This window comes from Nycticebus coucang, chromosome 6 (genome assembly GCF_027406575.1).
Source record: "Nycticebus coucang isolate mNycCou1 chromosome 6, mNycCou1.pri, whole genome shotgun sequence".
NCBI lineage: Eukaryota > Metazoa > Chordata > Mammalia > Primates > Lorisidae > Nycticebus > Nycticebus coucang.
This window is the reverse complement of record NC_069785.1, coordinates 53,772,335-53,798,840: the sequence shown is the minus strand read 5'-3', so window position 1 is coordinate 53,798,840 and position 26,506 is coordinate 53,772,335. Positions and strand designations below refer to the sequence as shown.

Sequence of the window (26,506 nt, the reverse complement as noted above, 5' to 3'; positions counted from 1 at the left end):
CTGGATTTCCACGTGGCTACAGCCTTTCTGAATGAATAGAGTTGGGGGTGGTGAGCTAGAGGGCAATGGATTAAAATTATCTCCTGTAGTTTCTACTCTGATCTTATATGAATAATGATAGCAGAAAACATTCATTTTATAACTAGAAAGTACAGCAATTCAGCTTTGGCCATTTGCTGAGATCCATAATAATTTTCATAAATTTCACTTTGTGTTCCACTTTATGGAATGGCATTCATTACATGGAAAGATGACCTATAAAAATGAAATACAAAGGTCTGTTCCTAATTCTGGACCAACTATGTATCTGTAATTCCAAATTGTCTATGAAACTATAAAAAGAAAATACAAGATTTCTACTTTCAAACTTGGACATCAAGACAAGAACTATATACACAAAGAATCCATTCCCAATCAATCTGCAAGTCCTATCCATGTTTACTTCCTAAAGAACTCACTCATTCTCCCATCTCTGACACCATTATTAAGTAACTGACCCATTAGCTTATTTCATTAGAATATACATCTAATCAACTTTGGCCCGAGCTATGACTGGAGCTTGCCTAGAATGTCACATTAGCCTCCTGATTGGATTAGCTGCTTGATGCTCTTCACCCTCACTGCCATCACCTCAGCTAGTTACCCTAGCCTCAGCTCACACACCCTCTCCATTCTAGTTGTGTCAGCTGCTCTTCCTCCCCGTGATTGCCATATATAGTAGAATCTCTGTAAGTTGACCACCCAAGGGACTGTAACAAACTGATCAACATGCGGAAGTGGTCAACGTAAAGAATTAGGCCTACTGTACCGATATGTACCTGTGATGCATGTCCAGTCTCTGAAAATTAGGTCAACTTAAGGAAGTGGTCAACGTGGAAAGGTGGCCAACTATGGCGTTCTACGTACTTCCTTCTACCACAAGGCCTCTATGTGTGTGGTCCCCAATGTTCTGCCCATCTTGATCTTTCATTTAAAGTTCTTATAGCTTATAACACTTACCTTTTTTTTTGTTTTGTTTTGTTTTTTTGTCCTGGGCAAGGTTTGTACCCACCACCTCCGGCATATGGGACCGGCGCTCTACTCCTTGAGCCACATGTGCGGCCCAACTTACCATTTTTTTTTAGTATGGTATGATTACTTGACTAATGACTAACTGCCCCCATTCCTACCAGCCTGCATCATGAGGGCAAAGACCACCTTTGTTTTTCTTACTTGTATATCCCTAAGCCTAGCATAGTACCTGGATCTACAGGTTGCCCCTCAAGTACTCATTAAATAAAGATTTTAAAATACTCTTAAAGAAAAATGCTTATTAAGGCAAATAATTAACAAGTTACATTGCCTCTCCATCAATAATGCATGTACTTATGCATTGCTATTTCCTGGTGGTGGTGATGGAGTTATACTATTCTACATGCTTGCTCAAGCCCATGTGTAACATACAGTTTTAAATATTAGCTGGGATCCCGACTCTTTAAATACAATTTTTGACTACAAAATAAATGACAGCTAACTGTTTTTAAAAGCTATAGACCCACGAACTGAGCTTCATTATACGCATATTCTAATCAAGTAAGCTAATAGATTACAGTTACTTAACAAATAGATAAAAAAAAATTCATTAATATGCTTGTCACACACACCTTCACCTGCTCTTATCCTGTCTTCTGAGACTTTGTAAGTTACAGTAGTGTTTCTCTGGCTAAAATAACTATTACTGTGGTACCCTCCTTTCTTACCTAGTCCTTCATCAAAACTCTTCCCCAAAGTATCACCCAACAAGGGGCATGCTGTCAATAAACATCACTGCATTCTAGTCTCTATGGACAGTATCTGAGGTTGGAAGAGTTGCAACTGGGTTAGGGAGTTTACAATATATTACATTCAGAAGTTAGATCTGAATATATTACATTCAAACCTCTCCATACAAGAACAGGTGATGGATTTGTAAATAATAAAAAAGCCGCAGATTTTAGACTGATACCACAGTTTTACAGAAAGACTGCTAGATTCTGCCAGGTATTAATCAGGGATCTAGTCTTCATTCTTTTTTTTTTTTTTTTTTTGTAGAGACAGAGTCTCATTGTACCGCCCTCGGTAGAGTGCCATGACATCACACGACTCACAGCAACCTCTAACTCTTGGGCTTACGCGATTCTCTTGCCTCAGCCTCCCAAGCAGCTGGGACTATAGGCACCCACCACAACGCCCGGCTATTTTTTTGTTACCCGCCACCCTCAGTATATGGGGCCGGTGCCCTACTCACTGAGCCACAGGCGCTGCCCTCTCCATTCTTTTTCTAACTGTAATAACTGAGGCAAGTCACCTGACTTTTGTTTTAATCTATAAAACAGAAGGTAGGGACTAGATCAATGTTTGTCAACCCAGGCACTTTTGTACCCAGGGGACACCTGGCAATATCCAGAAATGTTTTTGGTTGTCACACTGAGGGGGGAGTGTTATGCTTTTTATGTTCTGAATTTTATAATGCTTTGACATCTTGAGGGACTGCTAATTTTCCCAGGGCTAACTAATTCATGGAGATAGCACTACTCACTACTCCTCATTCCCTGCCCCATGAGCATACCTTTCACACATAAACCAACCAGGCCAGGGCCCACACCAGCAACCACCTCTTTAACCTATCTCTCACACACCAAGCCAGTATTTCCCCAGCCGTAAACTGCCCCAGGGCCGGGTCTTAGATGACAATAGCCCTGAGTCTGTTGAAATTATCCAAACTATCCAGTCCTCAACTTGCCTATCCTGCTTTACCCATTCATTCCCCCCAGAAACCACAATACAGGCTCTGGACCATGCTCATTCCTTCCTTTTGCTGCCTCCTGACGGACCTAGGGGCTTCCCCGTGTGTCCCTGCATGGCATGGTGTGCCTCCTGCTCTTGGGAACTGTAAGTAATAAACTCTTCTTTCAAGGCAGTTGTCTGTGTGTTTGTTACCAGACCTGATTAAAACAAAACCCCAGGTACATTTTAAAACAGGGGATGTGCTACTGGCTAGAGGCCAGGGACACTGCACAACTCCCTCCCAAGCACAGGACAGCACCCCTAACAAAGAATTATCCAGCCCCAATGTCGATAGTGTTGAGGATGGAAAACCCTGCACTAGATGAACTCTTAGGATTCTACTCACTCTAAAACCTCAAATGCTTCAAATAGATCTAACAGGTTGAATAGCCTGTAGAAGATATCACTGCAACATGATAAAAACAGCACTGTTATTCTAAGAAACCCCCCCCCATTTAAGTGTCCTGAAAACTTCCATGAAAGGCATTTTAAATCTGTATATTGGCATAAAGAAATGTGGTATTACAAAAAAAGATGACACAGCCTAGCAAATAACCATTACCATTTATCTTTAGGTTCTCCCTTCCCTGCCCAAACCCTCATATCAGACATAATAATTGAAGGGTTAAGAGCTTCTACCTTAGCCTGTGTAATTTACAAAACAAATAACATCTACTCTGCAAATTAAAACATATATCTATTCAGGTCTGCTTAACAATAGACTGTTGTATCGCCAAGAAGCTACTTAGATCTATTCTACCACTGACTAACAATTTATTCAATTTGGTCAGCATCTCTCAGAAAGGTAACAGGTAGGTTGAAAGTCACAAAGAACCTTCTGAAGGCATTCTGTGCTGGAGCCACCATGGTATAGAAGTTCTGGAGAGAGATAGAGGTGTCTCGTCTATCAAGGAGCTAATCGTCCCGTCTCTGTGTGTGGTTTTTGTTTTGTTTTTTTTTTTTTTTTTTTAGAGACAGAGTCTCACTTTGTCACCCTTGGTAGAGTGCCATGGCATCACAGCTCCACAGCAACCTCCAGCTTCTGGGCTTAGGCGATTCTCTTGCCTCAGCCTCCCGAGTAGCTGGAACTACAGGAGCCTGCCACAATGCCCAGCTATTTTTTTGTTGCATTTTGGCCGGGGCCGGGCTCAAACTCGCCACCCTTGGTAAATGGGGCTGGCACCCCATTCACTGAGTCACAGGCACTGCCACCCCATATGCTGGAGGCGGCAGGTTCAAACCCAGCCCCGGCCAAAAACCGCAAAAAATGGGTAGGGCACTGGCCCCATATCCCGGAGGTGGCAGGTTCAAATCCATTCCCGGCCAAAAACCACAAGAAAAAAAAAAAAAAAATATATATATATATATGTGTGTATATATATATATATGTATGTATATATATCCTTTCCTGCATACAGAAAAAAGGATATCTGAAAAACTTCAGAGATATTTGAAAATTTGAAAATAAGGATATTGGAGAAGATAGGTTAGAATAGTAAACATACAGAGACAGAAGTGGGGAAACTGAAGCAACAGCAAAAAGCAAGTTCACCTGGATGAAGGGGGTGGGTGTGGAGGGTCCCAGGGAAAAGTCGTGGAAAAGCTATCTGCTCAAAGGCAACTTCGAACTTTCAAAGGATTTGAAAGGTACTTGGTTTCTCCTCAGCAGCTAACACCTACCTCCGGGTCAAGATCATCCAGAACAGTTTCCAGTTGCTTCAGTTCTATTTCTGACAGATTCCCAAGGAGCTCGTCTTCATCAAGGTCCTTGTACTTCTCTAAGTCCTTCCGAAATGGTAGTGCCATGATTTGCAGTGTAGGATGTCACTTAATTTTTGCTATTCAGTACAGTTAGAAGTGATTTTTTTACTTTTTCTTAAAGCTATAGAGAAAAGAAATGAAAACATTTTAAATATTAAGTAATCTCTACCTACTTAATCTACTATTAGATTAAGTAAAATGTAATTTTCCCATGTCATATATTCTTGTATCATCTATCACATAATACGCTTGGCTGTGAATCTTTCAATGTCTTTTACCTTTTGTCCTTTTTTTTTTTTTTTAGTCAGGGTCTCACTGTGTCTCTTGGGCTAGAGTGCTGTGGCATCATCACAGCTCACGACAACCTCAAAGGCCTGGGCATGAGCAATGCTCCTGCCTCAGCCTCCCGAGTTGCTGGGACTAGAGGAACCTGCCACCATGCCTGGCTAATTTTTCTATTTTTAGTAGAGATGGGGTGGTCTCGAATTTCTGAGCTCAAGCAGTCCACCACCTTGGCCTCCCAGAGTACTAGAATCATAGGTGTGAGCCACTACACCCAGACACTTTTTGTCTTTTGTTGAGGAAAAAACTCAACTGGGAAAAAAAAGGTGGGAGGATGGAAGAAAATTCAAATCCATTAAGACAGCTACTTAATAGAATTTAGAATTTCTGATAACTGAAATTTAGAAGGAAAGAAACTATAATGTGTGCCAAATAAAAGTTTTTTTATCAATAGCTTTTACATTATTTTTCCAGAGTACTTTGCTTCAGCTCAGTATGTTTAAGGCACAATGATCTTACTGTAAATTGTTTAGGAGAACAATATGACCCAATGTTAATACAGGTTGGATATCAATACACTCCCCATGGAGGGAGAGTGGTCTCTTGCCACTGGAAAACAATTTTTTTTAAAAGGTACATTTGAAAATATGCTCACTCAGAAAATATTTTTCTGAAAATGTGTTTTTAAAGGAAAAAATACAGAATTCTGAAAATATTTCAATAAAATACTAAAAATCATGCTGGGTTATGTCACCCATGGATACCATGGGAAAGGACTGTTACCATTTCCTCACTATGAGGTTAATCAAGAATTAGGTTAATAGAAGCCCTGAAGAGACACAGAACTTGATGTATCTCAAAGAGCTAATTATTTGCTGCCACAGCAGGACTGTTTGATAGGAAAGGATACTTAAAATAAATCACATGTAAAATAGAAACAAAACACCAAGTATTGGGCGGCACCTGTGGCTCAGTGAGCGGGGTACCGGCCCCATGTGCCGAGGGTGGCGGGTTCAAACCCGGCCCCGGCCAAACTGCAACAAAAAAAAGAAATAGCCCGGCGTTGTGGCGGGCGCCTGTAGTCCCAGCTACTCCGGAGGCTGAGGCAGGAGAATCGCCTAGGCCCAGGAGTTGGAGGTTGCTGTGAGCTGTTTGATGCCACGGCACTCTACGGAGGGTGATAAAGTGAAACTCTGTCTCTACAAAAAAAAAAAAAAAAAAACCAAAAAAACCCCACCAAGTATTTCCATAAATCCTAGCCATATGTGTGGATTAAGAAATAATCCTTAGACTTAGTGATGCGGCTAAATTCTTCTTGGCTTCAAAATGCCCAGTGTTTCAAAGTTTGACTTATTTCCTGTACTATCCCCTTCCCCTAAGTTTTTCCAGCTTAATATTTTAATTAATATATTTTCTTCTGCAAACCACTAACTTTTAAGGATTATTGTGTGTGCTTTCATCTCCTAGGAACAGAACTGCTCAAGCCAAGTTTAGAACAGAAGGTCTGACAGCACCACCTCAGGACAGGGAACAAACCAACAGAATTTCCTCATGCAGATGTTAAACTGCAGGCGTTTTCTGTAACTGCTCAAGACAGGTCTGGCTTATGGCTGGTCTGTGGCACCTTTTCTGGTTTACTAGTTAAACTGCATTTGTTTTCTTTTTTTAATCATCATTGTTGTCATTACTAAGCTTGTTAAACCTTGACTTTGTACTTCCAACTTACAGATATTCTGAGAGTATATTTTCTCCACTAAAACCAACACAGCCCACAGTGAAGATTCAATGGAAGATACCAGCATTTTCAAATATATTAAGTATAAAATGTAATTTAGAAGAAGATAGTGAGCAATTTCAAGGGACAAAAATTAAAAATGAGACCACTTTGAAAAAATATTCCCTATATAAAAATCTCAATGACATGGTATTTGAGATAGTTAAGGGTATGAAATTGATAAAAGTATATAAATTTGTACCAAGAATAATTTAGCTCATGCTATTTTCTTTAAATGTTTAAACATTTTAAAAGTTTTTAATGTGCTTTAATTTTTAAAAATTTATAATATATGAGCCAATTTCTTCATCAAAAATATTTTTAAATACATAACATATGTGTGTGTATATATATATATATATATATATATATAAAATTTAAATTATTTTGAGCATTCCCTCAATTTACTTTCAATATTATCCCAGCACAGGCAATAAATTCCATGGACACCCTACAAATAAGGCTCTGTAATGGGCAACACAATAGGAATGACATATTAAGGGCAAATGTGGGCAATGTTAAACGCCATTCATGTTTTATAATGTGCTCTATCCTGTGGAAAGACTAAATAGCTTACTCCAAGGGATTTCTCCTCCTAATCCCAAAGTAAAATCTATCACACAAATGAACACCCATGAATGCACTTCCTATCTTTTCTTTTTTTATTAAATCATAGCTGTGTACGTTGATATAATCATGGGGCATTGCACTGCCCATCTTAAGAGAGAGAACACGACTAACACCCTCACGCTCTAGCTGCATCCCCCTCAGAGTGGCCGCTGTATTGATTTTAATTATTCCCTTGCTTTCCCTTAGTTTTACCTTGTATGTACATGCCCTTAACAGTTTAAGTTTTGCACTTTATGTATATGGACTCACACAGTATGTACCCTTCTGACTTGCTTTTTTCATTTAGCACTTTTGAGTTGTTGCTTACGAGTTATACTTCTTTTAATTTCATTTCTATATAGTATTCTATCATAAATGAACATTTAAGTTACTTATAGTCTTTCTCCCTCTATTTCTCTACTGTAAAGAAGCTTGTTACCTGGTTCCTGGTACATATGTGCAACAGTTTCTCCAAGATTCAAACCTAGCAATGGAATTCCTAGGAAAAGGGCATTGCTCATACTCAACTCTATAGATAATACCAAACTATTTTCACAGTGATTGTATCAATGAACACCCCTAGACGATTCAGTACATGACAATTCATGTTGCTTCCCATCCTTGATAATGTTGCTATTATCAGAGTTTTTTATTTTTAGCCATTCTAATGGATGTAAAATGGTATTTCATTGTGGTTCTAATTTGCATTTTGCTGAATTATAATGAAGTTGAGCATTTTTTTTTCATATGTTCATGGCCAAAGTATTAGTTATTCTGTGAAGAATTCACTGTCCATTTTTATACTGAGGTTGTTCTTCTTTTTCTTTTTTTTGAGACAGAGTCTCAAGCTGTTGCCCTGGGTAGAGTGCCGTGACATCACAGGTCATAGCAACCTCCAACTCCTGGGCTTAAGCGATTCTCTTGCCTCAGTCTCTCAAGTAGCTGGGACCACTGGCGCCTGCCACAACGCCCACTATTTTTTGGTTGTAGTTGTCATTGTGGTTTGGCAAGCCCGGGCTGGATTCGAACCCTCTAGCTCTGGTGTATGCAGCTGGCACCTTAGCTGCTTGAGCTACAGGCGCTGAGCCTGTTTTTCTTTTTAATAAATGCCCTTCATATATTCTGGATACCAATCTTTGTCAGTTATATGCAACAAATCTCTTCTTCCATTTTCTTTCAAATCTTATTAAATTTAGTATGGTATGCCTTAAGGGACCCGTGTCTTAGTATTTCTCGTTTTGCAGATTTTCTGAAATCTATTGCTCTACAGGCACTTGCCTCATCAGTTCTGACAACAAGGTCTCATATTCTTGTGATGGTCTATCTCGTCCTACTCACAAGCTAAAGAATTTTGTTTAAATATTCCCCAAAGCCTATGCATGCTGCTACTTTTCTTTCTACTTGCCCACTGCTGCACTGCACTTCAATTAGTGAAGGCTGTACTAAGGGACAGCAGGAAACTCCTGGAATATTCTATTAACTTAAGTCATCATTTATTAAACTTACCTCTTTTTCACTTATCATTTGTCTTTAGAATCCTTATTTTTCACAGTGGACTTTCAGAACCATATAAAGTTTTTGATGGATTCTTGGCAATCTGATTTTTTTAAGAAGTTTTAAATATTAGCTTTCTATACGAATAATTTCCAAAAATCACCATATTCTGAATTTTTTCAGATAACTTCAAACAAAGCACTGTTGCCATGTTTACATTTATATTTATTAGTGCACCAGCACCAGGTAGAACTGCTTTAATTATTCTATTCTAATAGAGCCAGCCTTAATACTTAATGGATACAGTTACACAAAATAAAGGTCACGGGCACAATACAACCAAAGGTTTCTCTGAGATTCAAACATAGAAAGACCGGAGACTAGTTTTGCACATGGCAGGTTGTAGGACAGACACAATGAACTCAAAAAGAACTTGCAGGCTTGGAACCTGTAGCACTGTGGTTATGGCGCCAGCCACATACACCGAGACTGGCAGGTTCAAACTTGGCCCACGCCAGCCACACCACCATGACAACTGCAACAACAACAACAAAAAACTTGCAATGTATCACATTCCTATCCAATAGCAATTTAGTTTTTATAAAAATCATCAATTAACACTGGGTTTCATAATAATTTCTTTTCCTTTAAAAGGGGTCTATAAACTGTGTAAGTTTGAGAAGCACTGCTGGTCTACTCTATTTAACCAATCTCCACTTATTTTTCAGTTTTATATTTTTATGGAGAGGAAGGTCTTGACACTAGCTATATTTTAAAAATGTGGAATTGCATGATTCAGATATATATTCTTGCAATATATGAATTGTTAATCTCCATTTCAGCACCATTTCTATAAGATGGGCTCACAATTTTTAGACTGTTATCTGTCCTCTCTTTAACGCAAAGATAGGATCTTTTTTTTTTTTTTTTAATTTGGCCGGGGCTGGGTTTGAACCCGCCACCTCCGGCATATGGGACCGGCGCCCTACCCGCTGAGCCACAGGCACTGCCCGCAAAGATAGGATCTTACCATTCTCTGGTTCAAAAACGTTAGGTACATTCATAAAAGCCTGCAACACGGTTAGGCAAACTATAGCCAGAGGGCCAAATTCAGCCTACTGCCTGTCTCTATAAATGTTTTATTAGAACACAGTCACATTAATTAATTTACATATTGCCGATGGTTGTTTTGGGGCTACAATGGCAGAATTGAATAATTGCAATAGAGACCAGATGGCCTGCAAAACCTAAAATATTTATTATCTGGCCCTTCACAGAAAAAGTTTTCCCATCTCTGACCTATAAGAGAAAGTCTAAACTCCTCAGCATGAGATAACCTGGTCCTACCTAGCTTTCCAATACGTGTTATCTCCTGGCGCTCCCTATCACATACTCCAAATAGGCCAAAGACTTTAGGTTTCTCTCTTTCTTTGCTTATTATGTTCCCTCCCTCTAGGAAAAAAACAAAACAAATGTTTTCTTTCCATCTATCTCTGTCCTCAACTGAACTCCTACACATTCTTCAAAGCATAGCTGAAATGTCACATCTTCCCTGAAAAATCTCCTTTGGTCTCTCTATTCTCACCCCCACCAAAAATTAATATTTTCCTTACTGATGTTGCCATTAACCTGATATGTAACTTCAAAACTTAAGGGTATAACTGAAAATATCAACACACAATGGTAAGAGGGTTTCCTAAGAAAGCAGATAAAATAACAAATTACTTTGAAATGATGGTAACATAACCAAAGAAAGAAGACAAAATTTGTAGCACCCAATTACTTCTCCCTATTTTTCTCCATGTTCACCAAGTAGTCTTCTAATTAAAGCTTGGCTATTCATGTAGCTTTCCCTACCGTAAATTAATAAAGTGACATTTGGGTTTTTGGTTGTTGTTGTTGTTGTTTAGTTGTTTGTTTTTGAGTCAGAATCTCTCTCTGTTGCCCATGCTAGAGCGCCATGGCCTCAGCCTAGCTCATAGCAACCTCAAAGTCCTGGGCTCAAGCAAACCTCCTGCCTCAGTCTCCTGAGCTGAGACTACAGGCATGTGCCACCACACCCAGCTAATTTTCCTATTTTTAGTAGAGATAGCGTCTTGTGCTTGTTCAGGCTGGTCTTGAACTCCTGGACTCAAGCAATCCACCCGCCTTGGCCTCCCAGAATGCTAGGATTACAGGTGTGAGCCATTATGCCCTGCCAGACATTTGGGATTTTGTACTAGTCTTTTATGAGTATGGTTACTATGGGCCAAGTTTTAAGTGATTAGGCACCTGTTGGTAGATTAAAATCGGGTCTCTGCAAAGATAAATCTATGTACCACTACATGAAATCCTATCCCAGGCCAGCCAGCTACCCCTTAACGACACCCCATAATCTCACTTCCAACCAAAAAATGCATAGTCGTTCATCTGTCTCCATTGCCAGAAATGATAAACCTCCTGAGGAGCAGAGATTCTCTCCTAGATCTCATGCCTCACCGGGTTACTATCACCAGGTACAGTACCTGGTGGCACATAGATAAGCCAAATTTGGTTGAATTAGATCATCTATCAGTCTCTACTTTTTCTTCTTTGATAGTTTATCTTCCTCCCCCAGCTATCTAGTCCTCTTGCTCCCTAACTCTAATTCCCTTATCACAACTAAAAAGGATTGAAAATTAGTCTGTTAACCCTCTACATTCAGGTGTGTCCAGTCTTATTTTTTCTCTGTAACACATTGGAAGAAAAAGAGTTGTCTTGGGCCCCAATGAAAGCTGATTAAAAAAAAAAAAAAGCCTGCATACTTTTGGTGATATCTGACACTACAGATAAACAAAAAAGTTCTCACAAAATTAGCATGCAGCCTGCAGGCCAGAGGATGGACACCCTCCTTCCTCTAGAGCTTCTGCATTATTCATCTTTTCTTCCCTTAGTATCAACCCACTTTGGCTTGATATTCAGAGTTCTCTGCTAATCTTTCCCAGTCAGAACCAAAAAAAAACATATCCACCTGATAATCAGTCATCGGACTTCTGAAATGAAATATAAATCCTGATGAAAATTTGCTTTTCTTTTAGGTAAAGAAATTACTTTCTTCCTTAGAAGGCACCAAGCCTCAGGTCAGTCCCACTTCAAGTGTTGAAGGCCTACTTTTCAGATGCTTTAGGCTCAAAATGTGTCTTCTCTTCACTAGCTTCTCCTAAAATCTCTAGGTACTAAACCTCCCTGACCCACTAGATTAGAGATATTTTTTGGTCTCAAAGATACCCAGCACTTCAGGTGCAGTGGTTATGCCTATAACCCCAGAACTTTGAGTAAATGAGGCAGGAAGATCACTTGAGGCCAGGAGTTAGAGACCAGTCTGGGCAATATAGTAAAACCGTATCTGTACCAAAAAAATTTTTTTTTAATTCCAGATGAATATTTGTTTTTTAATACATTTATTGTTCAGCCAGATGCAGTGGCTCGCACCTGAAATACCAGTACTTTGGGAGGCCGAAGTCGGAGGATCCCCTGAGCTCACAAGTTCAAGACCAGCCTCAGCTAGAATGAGACCCCATTTCTAAAAATAGCCAGGTGTTGTGGTGGGCGCCCATAGTCCCAGCTACTTGGGAGGCTGAGGCTAGAGAATCGCTTGAGCCCAAGAGTTAGAGGTTGCTGTGAGATATGACATCAGGGCACTCTACTCAGGGCGACAAAGTGAGATTCTATCTCAAAAAAAAAAAAAAAAAAGTGTGTGTGTGCATATATATAATATTTAAAAAGTGTATATAAATATTATGTTAAAAAATAATATGTTGAACAATAAAATATATATACTGTTCATTCAACGTATTATTTTTTAACATCTCCTATGTCAGGAATTGACTTCTTCCAGACAACAGGCATAGGCAATATAAAAGACACAGACAAGTTCCTTGCTCTAAATTATTGTATAGGTGGCCTATGAACAAAAATCAATGAACAAAAGAAAAAGATACTATCAGATAGCAATAAATACTATAAGGAAAAGAAACCCTGAACAGTGCTATAGGAGTGTCCGGTGCTATGGGAGTGTGGGGAGATTAGGAAGGCTACTTTAAGTGGTTCAGATAAGTTGTTCTGAAAGATGACTTTTGAGCTACGCCCCCAGCAGCTTTCTCAGCCTAAGATTCTGTGCTAACAGTCATAGTAGAGTAGTCTGGAGTAGAGTTGTGGCTGTGCAGATGGAGAGAAGGGTATAAACATGTGATGTATTTTGGAAGCACAACCAAAATGACTTAACAGGTTGGTTGTGAGATACCAAAGCAAGAGGGATGACTCCCAAGTCAACTTCAGTTAGTATGTAATAATGTTTTTTTATTCTATATCTATTTTTTTTTTCCTGAGGAGATAAGTATGGCCCTTTGTCACCTATATTTCTAGGTCTGCTTTTAAAAAAGTTTCTTAGTTAATATTTTAGGGTGATTTGTTTTGAGATCCACATAGTGAACTGTCTTAACATGACAATTTAAGAACACACCCATAATAACAACAAATTAAGTAAAATAAATGAACCAAAAATTACTAAATGAAATATTTGCTGGCTACACTTTAACATATTTACAAGCTAAACCAAAGCACATGTCTTTGTTAATGCCATTTCTCATATCATCTTCTGCAAAAGGCTAAGTCTAAAAAGTGAAACAAATAATTTGTTATGACTTAAAAAATAAAAATCAGACAATGGCTATTTCTAACTTCTTTTCTTCCCTATATTTTCAAAGTCACCGGTCAAACTGCTGAAGAAGAAATAGTCAAGAATCTGGCACCCAGCAATCATTAGTGATTTCAAGCTCTATATAGCTGACTCTCTAACACCTGGTCAGAGTTCCTTGCCTTTTTCTCTTCTGATAGTTCAGTCTTCAGCCTACCTCAGCCCCACACTACCACCTAGTCCTTATCCTCACCAATAAGTGTGCTCTCCATAGCGCTCAACATCTATGACCCTTCTCTGGTTAAAATTAACTCTTCCTACTCTTTACCAGCACCACGATACAGATGAAATTGAAGAAAAACACATGAACTGACCAGACATATTTAAAATTTACCATCACTAACACCAAAGTGCTGCCTAATAATTCTACTGTATTTCAAATCCCATCTAGTCATTCTCCTCTTAGATAAATTATTTACCTCTTTTTTTCCCCTCAAGCCTTTAATATTGCCTATCCTTCACTCTCTGAACACCTTACCTTAATATTTCACTGAAAATATATTTTAATGAAAACAATCAAAGTGACATGTAAGCTCCCACCACATCTACCATCCTACCTGTATCTGTACCCATACATTCTACCTTCCCTCTGGCTCTTATGGATTAAGTACCCAGACCCTCATCTAAGCCAATCCCGACTCTTGTGACCAGATCCCATCCCTGCTCATTTACACAAAAGCACTCCAGTAATTGTGCTCTGTCTCTAGTGGATCAGCACACAGACTGACATACATCTCCCGGATTAAAAACATACAAACGTTCCTTGCACTTCACATCCTCACCAGATACTATCCTACTTCTTGACTCTCCTTTATAGCAAAACTCCTTCAAAAAACTGTCTACATTTGGTACCCCAATTCTTTTCCCTCTTATTCTCTCAAATCTTCCCTAATCTGGCTTTCATCTCCACCACTCACTCCACCCAAACTGACCTTGTCAGCAATGACCCGCATGGTGCCAAATCCAACTGTCAATTTGCAGTCCACACTTTTTTTTTTTTTGAGACAGAACTTCCAGCTGTGGCCCTGGGTAGAGTGCCATGGCATCACAGCTTACAGCAACCTCCAACTCCTGGGCTGAAGCGAGTCTCTTGCCTCAGCCTCCCAAGTAGCTGGGACTACAGGCGCCCGCCACAACACCCGGCTATTTTTTGGCTGTAGTTGTCATTGTTGTTTGGCAGGCCCAGGCTGGATTCGAACCTGCCAGCTCTGGGGTATGTGTCTGGCGCCTCAGCCGCTTGAGCTACAGGCACCGAGCCTGCAGTCCACATTTTACAGGACCTATTAGAAGCAGTATCTGGCCATAAAACACTCTCCTCACATGGATTTGAGGACTTTTTCTCTTGGCCCTTTCTCCCTTTTCTCTCTGCCTCATCTCATTCTTCTTTGCTGGTTCCTCCTCATCTTCCTCATCTTTAAATGGCAAAGTGCTCCCAGGACTTAGTTCCTTGGACAGCTTCTCATTTTAAACTCCTTCTCTTGGCAATTTCATACATGACTATTTTCTATCTCCAACCTGGACCTCTGGAACTACAGGTGCCCAATGCCATGCCTAGCCAATTTCTTTTTTTTTTTTGGTAGAGACGGGGATCTCATCAGAGCTGTTATTCTAGGAGGCCTGACAATTAAGTTCATGATGGCCACTGTGCACTTATTTTGGCAGCACTGTACTAACAACTCAGTAACCTTGTTATATCAGTGTCTCACAGCTGTGTTTGTGTTGACGTATGCCAGTGTCTTGCTCAGCAGCATTCACTATTTTTGTTGCGTATTTTTGTGTGTCATTCCACAACAGCTCTGATGATCATTCCAGAAAAAGAAGTTCCGAAACTGCTTTGAAGGGTGGATGAGGTGATGACATTGGTGCATAGCTTCCCAAGGGGAGTACTTCAAAGGTGACCATGTGATATTCAGCAATGAGGTATGTAGCACTTTTTCTAGGATGAGTTCACAAACTCAATTATCAAACCTTGTGTAAACCCTGACTGGCTAAAATTTAAAAGAATGACAATACCAAGTGTTGACAAGGACACGGAACAACTGGAAATCTCAAAAATTTCTGGTAGAGTACAAATTATTTAACCACTTTAAAAAACTTTGTTAATATTTATTAAAACTAAATATACATGTACCATAATAACTCAGCGTTTCATTCCTACCTATATACCCAAAATGAGTATAATGATGAGTAAAAGTGTTCATTTAAAAAAAAATCTAAACAAAAATGGTCATAGCAGCCTCAAACGTCCATTATCAGGAGTTTACATAAATGAATTGTGGTATAATATTCACATAACTGAATACTACATGGTTTTATGTACCAAAACATAAAATCACTCTTACATGCATTATATTGAAAGAAATAAAAAAAGCCAGACATAAAGTAATATATACTATACACTATCATTTATATGAAATTTAAGAATACATAAAACTAATCAACCCACGGGCATGGAATCAGAATAACTATTGAAGTTTAATTAGAAAAGAAATCAGAGAACATTCTGGAGTGATAAAAATGTCTTTTTTTTTTTTTTTTTTTGTAGAGACAGGGTCTCACTTTATGGCCCTCAGTAGAGTGCCATGGCATCACACAGCTCACAGCAACCTCCAACTCCTGGGCTTAAGCGATTCTCTTGCCTCAGCCTCCCGAGTAGCTGGGACTACAGGCGCCCGCCACAACGCCCGCCTATTTTTTGGTTGCAGTTTGGCTGGGGCTGGGTTTGAACCCGTCACTCTTGGTATATGGGGCTGGCGCCCTACTCACCGAGCCACAGGTGCTGCCCGATAAAAATGTCTTATATTCTTGAATTGGATAGTAGTTACACAGGCATACACAGATGTAGAAAATTTGTTGGGCTATATATTTAATATTTTCTCCCTTTAAGTTATATATAAAAAGTTATCTTTAAAAATTAACATATATGCTTGCTTTATACAGGTAATTACAAATATTTGATGCTGAAAATTAAAAAGTTTCTACAAACTTGGAAAAGACTGCTTTTTCTATAGTCATAGTAATAAGTAGCCTCCAAAATGCAAGCTAATCAATCACAGTCGAGTCCTTCACTCCTGGTAGTCAGCCAATCAGGACAGAACAGACTTACTCATGCCTCTGAGTGCCAGCCGACCAATCATAGTTATGCTTCTACAGAGAATCCACTATGGCCTCTGAAAGTGTGCCAATCCCTGAATTCCACACTTCTTCAAAATCCTATATAAAAAATTAGCCTGTTCTCTTTAGAGAAGTGTGGCTGGCCAGCATAGCTCTCCCTCACTATAGGCAGTATTAAATTCAGCTTTGCCTTTTTGCTTCAGATATTGACTGGTAGTGTCATCATCCTTTCATGCTAGAGAAACTTTTAGTGATAACATATGTTTATTTTTAAGTAAAAATATTTCAATGTTGATACATACTAGATAATAATAGCTTGGATTGAAAAATTCCCTCTAGATAAATATCCTTACAATCTTTTGAACTGGATATGGTTCACTATCCAGTAATTTTATAAGTATCTGCTTCAATTTACTTTGGTTTTAAAAATTCAAATCAACGTTTCTTTTTCTTTTTTGTTTGGACCAGGCTTCAGAATTAATCTGGAAAAAATGTTGAAATAAGTTATTTCTGTCTGAAGATTTTTTTTTATCTAAATGCTCTCTTATTTAATGTTAGGCTGAGTGCCATCTCTGCTGGTTGGAAGAACATTCTCTTTAATGGAGAACACCAAACTAAAGAAAGTCATCTATGTATTCTTGGGATTGTTAAAGTACAGGCTGAGCATGAGTATCTGTCATGATAGTATGTGGCAGATTTCTCAGCTCCAAGGGAGTTTTAAGACTCTCATAAGGGGGTGGCACCTGCGGCTCAGTTAGTAGGGTGCCAGGTTTGAACCCAGCCCTGGCCAAACTGCAACAAAAAATAGCCGGGTGTCGTGGCGGGCGCCTGTAGTCCCACTACTCAGGAGGCTGAGGCAAGAGAATCGCCTAAGCTTAAGAGCTGGAGGTTGCTGTGAGCTGTGTGCCAAGGCACTCTACTGAGGGCAATAAAATGAGACTCTGTCTCAAAAAAAAATAAAATAAAAAAGACTGTCATAAGGTCATTTCCTTTTTATAAGCTTATAATTCTAAATAACACTAATTATAACCAAAAAATGTACTCAATGTCTGTTTTAGCCTATGTTGCTATAACAAAATGCCATAAATTGGAAAGCTTATAAACAACAGAAATTTATTTCTCACAGTTCTAGAGGCTGGAGAGTCCAAGATGAAGATGCCAGCAGATTCAGTGGCTCGTGATTCTGAGTCATAGGTTGAAACCTTCTAGCTAGCTGTGTGCTCACAGGTAGAAGAGGCAAGGCAGCTCTCTAGGGCCTCTTTTATAAAAGGTACTAATCCCATCCACAAAGGGCTCCACCCTCAAGACCTACTCACCTCCTCGTGAGTAGGGAGATTAAGACTTCAACATACGAATTTTGGGAGGACACAAACATTCAGACCATATCAGTATCCGCCATGTCCAAACACTATGCTCACAATATTTACCTTCTAAAAAATGAAACCCATTTTATTTCAGTTGTATTTAATATATATTACTGCTATAGTAAATAAGACTTTTTTTTTTTTTGGACGGGGTCTTGCTCTTTTGTCAGGCTAGAGTGTAGTGGTGTTATCACAGCTCTCTGCAACATCAGACTCCTGGGTTCAAGCGATCCTCCTGACTCAACCTCTCAAGAAGCTGGAACTATTGGTGCCCAAGCTCACTCCTAGTCAATTTTTGTATTTTTTTTTGTAGAGACTTGGATCTCACTATGTTGTTCAGGCTGGTCTTGAATTCCTGGCCTCAAGCAGTCCTCCCACTTTAGCCTCCCAAAGTGCTAGCATTATAGGCATGAGCCACTGGGCGCAGCCATAAATTAGACATTTTTATAAGTAAGTGATTTGAATAGATACTAAATTTATCTATCCATTCAGTTCACTGACTCTTCTAAACAAACAAAAGCCTAAAAGATAGTACTTTAATGATTTTTGTGACATTCTTGGGATGCTCTAGTTGACCTCAGCTGTAAGCATTATCTGTGAGATAGCTGCTTTGCACACACACATTTGAGAAAATGGTGGCTGATTACAAGGTTCCATGGAAACTAATCAACCCAAGAATAAGATCAGCTAAGACGCCTTTCCTGCCACTGCTGATACCATCTTGCTCTTTTTTTTTTTTTTGAGACAGAGACTCAAGTTGTCACCCTGTGTAGAATGCCGGGGCATCATAGCTCACAGCAACCTCCAACTCCAGCTCAAGTGATCCTCTTGTCTCAGTTTTTCTATTTTTAGTAGAGATGAGGGTCTCACTTTTTGCTCAGGCTGGTCTCAAACTCATGAGCTCAAGCAATCCACCCGCCTCAGCCTCCCCCAGAGTGCTAGGATTATAGGCGTGAACCACTGGGTATGGCCCCATCTTGCATTTTTAATAATGAGATCTATAGATCCCAAAAGCATAAGGAAAGAAAATAAAGTCTGAAGTCAGCTCAGAAAAACTTGTTGGGGCCAGAACAAAGAAGGGATGTAATTAGAAGCAGGTTACTGAGGGCAACCTTAAAGTAGAAAGCAGCCAGATCAGTTCTCTGATTACTACAAGAAAATACTTGATGGGTTACTCGTCCCACTTCAAAAAATGATCTTTCACCAAGACCCTTCTGCAAGACTTTTGTGGCTCCCATGTGGGTACCCCACTTCCTTTTCTGCCTCAAAGCAGTAAACTAGCTCCAAGTTCTATCCCACCTCCTCTTTTTCTTCCTGGTGGGGTTGCAGCACCAGAGATACAAGGCAAGGTCAGACAGGAACCCACTGCGTGCAGACCAAAGACGGATGCCAGAACAGCCACACCCTGAGCACATCCAGTTTTCTCAGTACCACATACCTCCGTCTTTATTTTTTATTTTATTGTTTTATTTTTGGTTTGTTTGTTTAATAGACTGGGCTGACTAGAAAAAGCGGAAGCTTTTCTAAAAGTTGTTGCAAACTCAAAACATCTTAAAAAAGAAATGACATCATACGAACAAGGCCCTCAGGATAATAAGGTTACCGGAACTCTTTATCTCTGCTGGTTAACCTAAAAGAGCTTTCTACCAGCCACACAGTAGACACAACCAAAAGTAATATAAGGTGGGTTACAGGGAAAGATTATCAGTGCTCAGCTATCATTCAAAATGCTAAATCCACTCCAAGTTTATAATGGAGAGATTAATCTGAGGGTTTTCTCTCTTTCCCCCAACCCCCAAAGGGAAGTATTGCCATGACTCATTCTTCCTCTTGCAAGAATTTTCTTAATCCATCAAGTTAGTAAGCGCTGAAGTACATAAAAAATGAACTAGACCAGAAATCGTGCTGAGAGCAAAGTGAATTTTATGCAGCAAACAAAAGGTATTATCTTTCCTCAGTTTCACTCCTTCTGAATTTCCTGGGCTTCGAGCTAAAATATTGGCTTCATTTTAGATCCTCCGAATTCTGAAACACTCTCCTTTGTTAATTAACTTTACCAATTTTCCCATCTTCAAGCAAAATAACACACACATACACATTTATTAAATGCCTATCACATTTAATGTACTTTCCTGGAGGGGAGAAGGTGCTGGACTAGAGGGTAGGATGTAGGGTGAGGAAAGCAACCCTGGGAATGAAAGGAAAAGAATTAGAGAAAATTACGTAGAACAGATTTTTGTTCTCTCTCCCCCTTTTATAAATGTTTCTCAAACTAGAATTTATTTATTTATTTTTATTGTTAAATCATAGCTGTGTACATTGGTGCAATCAAGGGATACAATGTGCTGGTTTCATATACAATCTGAAATATTCTCATCAAACTGTTCAACGCAGCCTTCATGGCATTTCCTTAGCTACTGTATGTAGACATTTGTATTCTGCCTTCAGTAAGTCAAACTAGAGTTTAAGAGACCACAAGAACAAAAGATACGGCACAAAGAGGAGACAGAGACTGTAATACTCAATTGTAGACTTAATGTTAAAGGCAGGTACAAAACAATACTTTTGAATCTTCTTTAGATACACCATCTCTAAATTTACAAAAATGGTAAGCTGCACAGTTGGGCAAACAACTAAAGGAAATCTAGTCTTTCCTAGGTTTTGTCCCTCGGAAGAGTGGTGGACTGAAGAGGTGCCATCACTGGAATGTCTCTGCTCTTTTCTCCGTTCCCTTTTTACATCCATAGACATGCAGAACCCCACCCTCCAGCAATGCTATGCATTGACAATTGTGCCACAATAAATAAAGATTCAGAAGTGCATCACTGTTCACCTGAAAACGTGTTTACATAGAAAAATATTCCCCCAAATGAAGCAACTGTGCTAGGAGAAATCAATTCTCAACACAATGTGCCTGGATGAACGCAGGCGTGAGTATCGCTGCCACACTTGCCGATCGGCTTATTAACAGTTAAGAAGGCATCAAAATATTTTGTATGAAAATGGTCCCAGTATTCTAGAGACTTTAAAAAGGTAAGGTTTTGGTAAAACATGGGGGAAAGTGTTCTAAGAGATTACCAGAACTAATTTATATCACCAAAATAAGCATATAAGATGTGGGAAATGTCAGGATTAAAATTTTTAATTGATACATAATAACTGCATATATTTATGGGGTACATGTCATACTTTGATACATGTAGATAATGTGTAATGATAAAATCAGAGTAATTAGGATAGAAAGGACATTTTTAACATGAAGATTCCCCAAATCAATGATAATAAAATAAATACTCTAAACGCACAAAACACAGCTACTCTTTTTTTTTTTTTTTTTTGTAGAGACAGAGTCTCACTGTACCGCCCTCGGGTAGAGTGCCGTGACGTCACATGGCTCACAGCAACCTCTAACTCTTGGGCTTACGCGATTCTCCTGCCTCAGCCTCCCGAGCAGCTGGGACTACAGGCGCCCACCACAACGCCCAGCTATTTTTTTGTTGTTGTTGCAGTTTGGCCGGGGCTGGGTTTGAACCCGCCACCCTCGGCATATGGGGCCGGTGCCCTACTCACTGAGCCACAGGCGCCGCCCCGACACAGCTACTCTTGCTGTTTGTGTTGCTTCACTGCAAAATTATGCATGATCTGGCCAAAATGTCCAACAGTACAATAGATAAATATCTGGAAAGTTTTTTAAATTCCCCTACGCTAATTCTACTAGTATTTTAATCCTTCCAGACCAGATTTTGTTTTTAAACAATTTCTCTTCTGTCTAAAAAAAAAATTCTATTTTTTTGTTTTTCATTTTTAGGGGTAACACGGGCCTGGCTGAATCATAATGGAGATAAGACAGTAGTACATTTTAAAAATGTTAAAAATGGAAAAATCTTTAGTCTTAAAAATAGATGCTAAAAAGTTTTCTAAACTACATAACTCAAGCTTTTTCTTTTTTTTTTGTAGAGACAGTTTCACTTCATTGCCCTCAGTGGAGTGCCGTGACGTCACACAGCTCACAGCAACCTCCAACTCCTGGGCTTAGGCGATTTTCCTGCCTCAGCCTCCCGAGTAGCTGGGACTACAGGCGCCCGCCACAACGCCCAGCTATTTTTCTGTTGCAGTTTGGCCAGGGCTGGGTTTGAACCCGCCACCCTCGGTATATGGGGCCGGCGCCCTGCTCACTGAGCCACAGGCGCCGCCCTCAAGCTCTTTTTCTTTGCTAGATAAGAACCCTCTCTACTCTGACTGCTTGATGAATACTCCAGAATTTTTCTCCAAGATCTGTAGTAAACTGTGATAAACTTAAAGCTCCCAGTAGGATTAAACTATCAAAAACAAACAAAACACAGAGGGAATCAGAATTCTTTAGGAGAAAAAGTCTAGCACTTAGTCAGCGCCCAGCATTGAACTGAGGATCAGCAGATCTATAGGCTTAAGGGCTCTGTGACTTTGAACAAAAGTCAATTCATTTCTCAGTTTCCTAGACTAGATAAAGTCAAAATACATCACTGGTTCTGACAATCAACTCCTCTATGTCCATGACAAAGAAAAGTCAAATAGCCTTTTCCCCACTGAGCAGATTCTACCCTGTTTCTCCGAAAATAAGACATCCTCTGAAAATAAGACCTACTTACAGGAAAGATAAGACGTCCCCTGAAAATAAGACCTAGCGCATCTTTGGAAGCACACCTTAAAATAACACACTGTCTTATTTTCGGGGAAACAGGGTATCTACCTCAATCTCTAGGCAGCCACTACTGGTAGATGAGAACTGGCAATGGGATGAAACCTGTTCATTTTATCCCTGGGTATCTTCTAGCTCCAATCTATGATTTTAAGAAAACATCATTTGGGAAAAAAATACTTGCCCTCATCACTGCCAGGATGAATAATGTATAACTAGAAAGGAAAAATATGGCAGCTGAATCATGCTAGGTAAGCATGTACACGCACACCAAAACTGAAATACTTTAGGAACGTAACTTGAAAAACCAGAACAAGATAGATTAAAAAAATGAAAAAAGTAAATAACGAAGTCAAATGTGGGCCAATGTAGTTAAGTACTAAAGAAAAAGAAAAGTTAAAACAGTATGCCCATATTAATAAATGCTTTCCTGAAAGTTGACCAAATAATAAAGCAAATTTGTAAGTTCATTTCCTACAGTCACATTGATTTCCACAGTAAAATTAGAAATGTTACTATAAAAACATGAATTCTCAATATATCACAAATTGTAGGAATGAATGCAAGAAGTCTTAATCACAAAATTTAATAAATACAACTTTTATTAATATAGTAAAAATATCAACGTAACACATTCATTTCTGCCTTTACGGAGTCTCACTTTGTAGCCCCTGGTAGACATCATAGCTCATAGCAACCTCAAACTCTTGGGCTCAAGTGATCCCCTTGCCTCAGCCTCCCGGGTATCTGGGACTATAGGTGCCTTCCACAATGCTGGCTATTTTTAGAGACCGGGGTCTCGCTTTAGCTCAGGCTGGTCTCAAACACATGAGCTCAGGCCATCTGCTTGCCTTGGCCTCCAACTGCCTTTATCTTTATTACATTTTCTCTTATTAAAAAAATTAGAAGTATCTAATTATTCTTCATTACTTACTTTTTTCATTTTGTTAATCTGTTTTGTGCTGTTTTTTTAAGTTACTGTCTCTTTTTATCTTAATTTATAGCCAACATTCTCAAGAGGAGGATAGTACTCAAAAATTCCAGGAAAAGACTTTAGAATATGAAAAATAGGTTAGGAAAATGGATTTGTAATTTAGGAAAGAGACCTTTGGTAAATATATCTCAAAGCCTTTAATTTCAGAAGGTGATATTCTAAGGAGTTTTAGAGGGGTTCCCTCACCCTATTATTCATGTCTATTCCTCAAATTTGGCCCACTTTTCTCTAGTACCTCAAAAAACTCTAATGATTAACAAAAGACACTTAAGGTCCTTCCAAATCTAAACAATCAACTTTATTTCCTTATGTTTTTAAGTAATTAATGTTTCTTTGGGCTCGGCGTCCATAGCGCAGTGGTTATGGCACCAGCCACATGCACCAAGGCTGGTGGGTGTGAACCCGGCCTGGGCCTGCTAAACAACAATGACAACTGCAACAAAAAAATAGCCGGGCGTTGTGGCAGGCACCTGTAGTTCCAGCTACTTGGGAGGCTGAGGCAAGAGAATCTTTTTTTTTTTTTTTGGTAGAGACAGAGTCTCACTTTACCGCTTTCAGTAGAGTGCCATGATGTCACAGGACTCACAGCACCTCTAGATCTTGGGCTTCAGCGATTCTCCTGCCTCCCGAGCAGCTGGGACTACAGGTGCCCGCCACAACGCTCGGCTATTTTTTGGTTGCAGTTCAGCCAGGGCAGGGTTTGAACCCACCACCCTCAGTATATGGGGCCAGCGCCCTACTCACTGAGCCACAGGCAAATCTTAAGCCCAAGAGTTAGAGGTTGCTGTGAGATGTAACTCCATGGTATTCTACCACGGGTGATATAGTGAGACCGTCTCAAAAAAGAAAAAAAAAAAATGTTTCTTTTATGGTCAAATACTACATCCATTCCTCTGAGCTTAAAGAACATCAATTGTAAAAATGTAGTAAGTGCTTCAGAATAACTATGGAAGGATCTATAAAACCAGAGATAAACTGGATAGCTGAAGATACAGAACATGTTCACCCAGTATTTGCTATACATTCAGTGGCACTATGTATATCTTTTTATTTTTGAGACAGACTCTTGCTCTGCTGCCTGAGATAGAGTGCAGTGTTGCCATCACAGCTCACTGCACCCTCAAACTCCTAGCCTTAAGCAATCTTCTCATCTCAGCCTCAGCAGTAGCTGGGACTACAGGCATGTACCATCACACCTAGCTAATTTTTAAAATTTTAAAATTTTTAAAATAAAATTTAAAAATTTTTAAAATAAAATTGCTTTATTGCCCAGGCAGTTCTCAGACTCCTGGCCTCAAGGTATCCTCCTGCCTCACCCTCGCGAAGTGCTAGGATTATACAGGCAAGCCACCATGCCCAGACTTAAATTTTACTTTTAATTTGAAGGAAAATTCAATCATTAGTTGTGTTTTGAAGCTGTGTATGAAAAAAAATAACAAATATTGTCTCTGACTTTTGAATTACATACGACATTCAGATAATAGCAAACTATGCTTTGGTAGAAAAATCAAAACAATAAGAAGCACTAACCATCAAATAATTCTATTTAAAGAACTGCAGAACAGCTGAGCATGGTGACTCATGCCTGTAATCCCAACACTGTAGGGGGCTGAGGAGGGAGAATTGCTTGAGCTCAGGAGTCCGAGGCTTGCCTGAGCGAGAGAGAGACCCCAACTCATGGAAAAAATGGAAAATCCCAGCCAGGCACAGCAGCGAGCACCTGTAATCCCATTGGCTTCCAGAGGCTGAGGCAGTGGGATGCCCACAGCCCAAGTCTGAGGTTGCAGTGAGCTATGACGCCATTGCACTCTGCTCAGGGGCATAGGGTGGGACTCTGTCTCAACAACAACAACAACAACAACAACAACAAAAAAAAAAAAAGCAAAGAAATAAAAATAAAAAAATAAGCAACGAAATAAAAAAAAACTGCAGAACATTTATTTTTTTTAAACTAAGAATCTATGAAACCAATACCAAAACTTACTTTAAGAGATACATAATTAGATATTCTTCCAAGTTCAACAGCTTAGGACCAAAGGCTCTATTTAATTGAAATTTTAAAATTGGGATTGAGGCCAGTGTGGGGGTATTTTTTCTCAAGATCTCCCCTTAAAGAAACATAAAGAGAAACAATTTTTTCAGAGTTCTGTGCAGACTTCAAAGCCCTACATCTCTGGGCCCTCTCCCTCCCCAGGAACTACAGAGATTTCTGGAATCTTACATAGAGAAGAAATAAAAAACACTGCTTTATCAAGCTCTCTCTCCTAAGCCCTAGGCAAGCAAACTCCTCACCTGTCTGATTCTAGGATCCTGTTTTCCTGCTCTAATACATCTTGCTTATAGCTACCTAAAATACTGCTCTGAACATTTCACCCCTTTACTTAGAAATTTTTGTTAGGTGTTTGCATTTTGACAGATCCTCGGGTGATTTTGCTAAAACTTCTCCTTCCTACTTGCACTCAATATCACCTTCTCTAATTAGGCTGGCTTCCTCCGGGCCTCACAAACACCCCCAGTTCACCTCCACCCCTCTGCCTCATTTGTTTCCCACAACGGTGTACACTTCAACAACCCTCCCTACCTCATTCCCAAATCTCACCTCTCTATCCTACCCCAACTCTGCACAATTCAGACTAGGACCAGTCATTCTCTCCAACCTTTCCCAGTCTCCTTTTCCCCCCGAAGGTCAACCATGCACAGGGTCCACCAGCCCCATTACTGCCATTGATTCATGTGTCTGGTGCCCCAGCTGGCACAAGTGCATGCTCCTCAATGGACCATGCCTCCCTCCCACATAGTGAAGGCACTTCACACACACTTTCAGAGCCATACAAACGTTGGGCAATTAAGTCTGCAAATTCATCCCAGAAAAAGTGTTGCATACCTCACTGCTGAATAACACTATGGTCACCTTCAA

The 26,506-nt window shown here is 39.6% G+C and overlaps 1 protein-coding gene across 2 annotated transcripts in view; it reads right to left on the bottom strand.

Annotated features, from left to right (window-relative positions):
- TMOD3 (tropomodulin 3) overlaps positions 1 to 26,506 on the bottom strand; it is an 80,072-nt gene that overhangs the window by 36,763 nt on the left and 16,803 nt on the right. For both annotated transcript variants that reach the window (XM_053593126.1, XM_053593127.1), the window contains exon 2: positions 4,486 to 4,687. In XM_053593126.1, coding sequence (XP_053449101.1) covers positions 4,486 to 4,611 — 126 coding nt within the window. In that variant the 5' untranslated portion in view covers positions 4,612 to 4,687. The remainder of the gene's footprint in view (positions 1 to 4,485; positions 4,688 to 26,506) is intronic.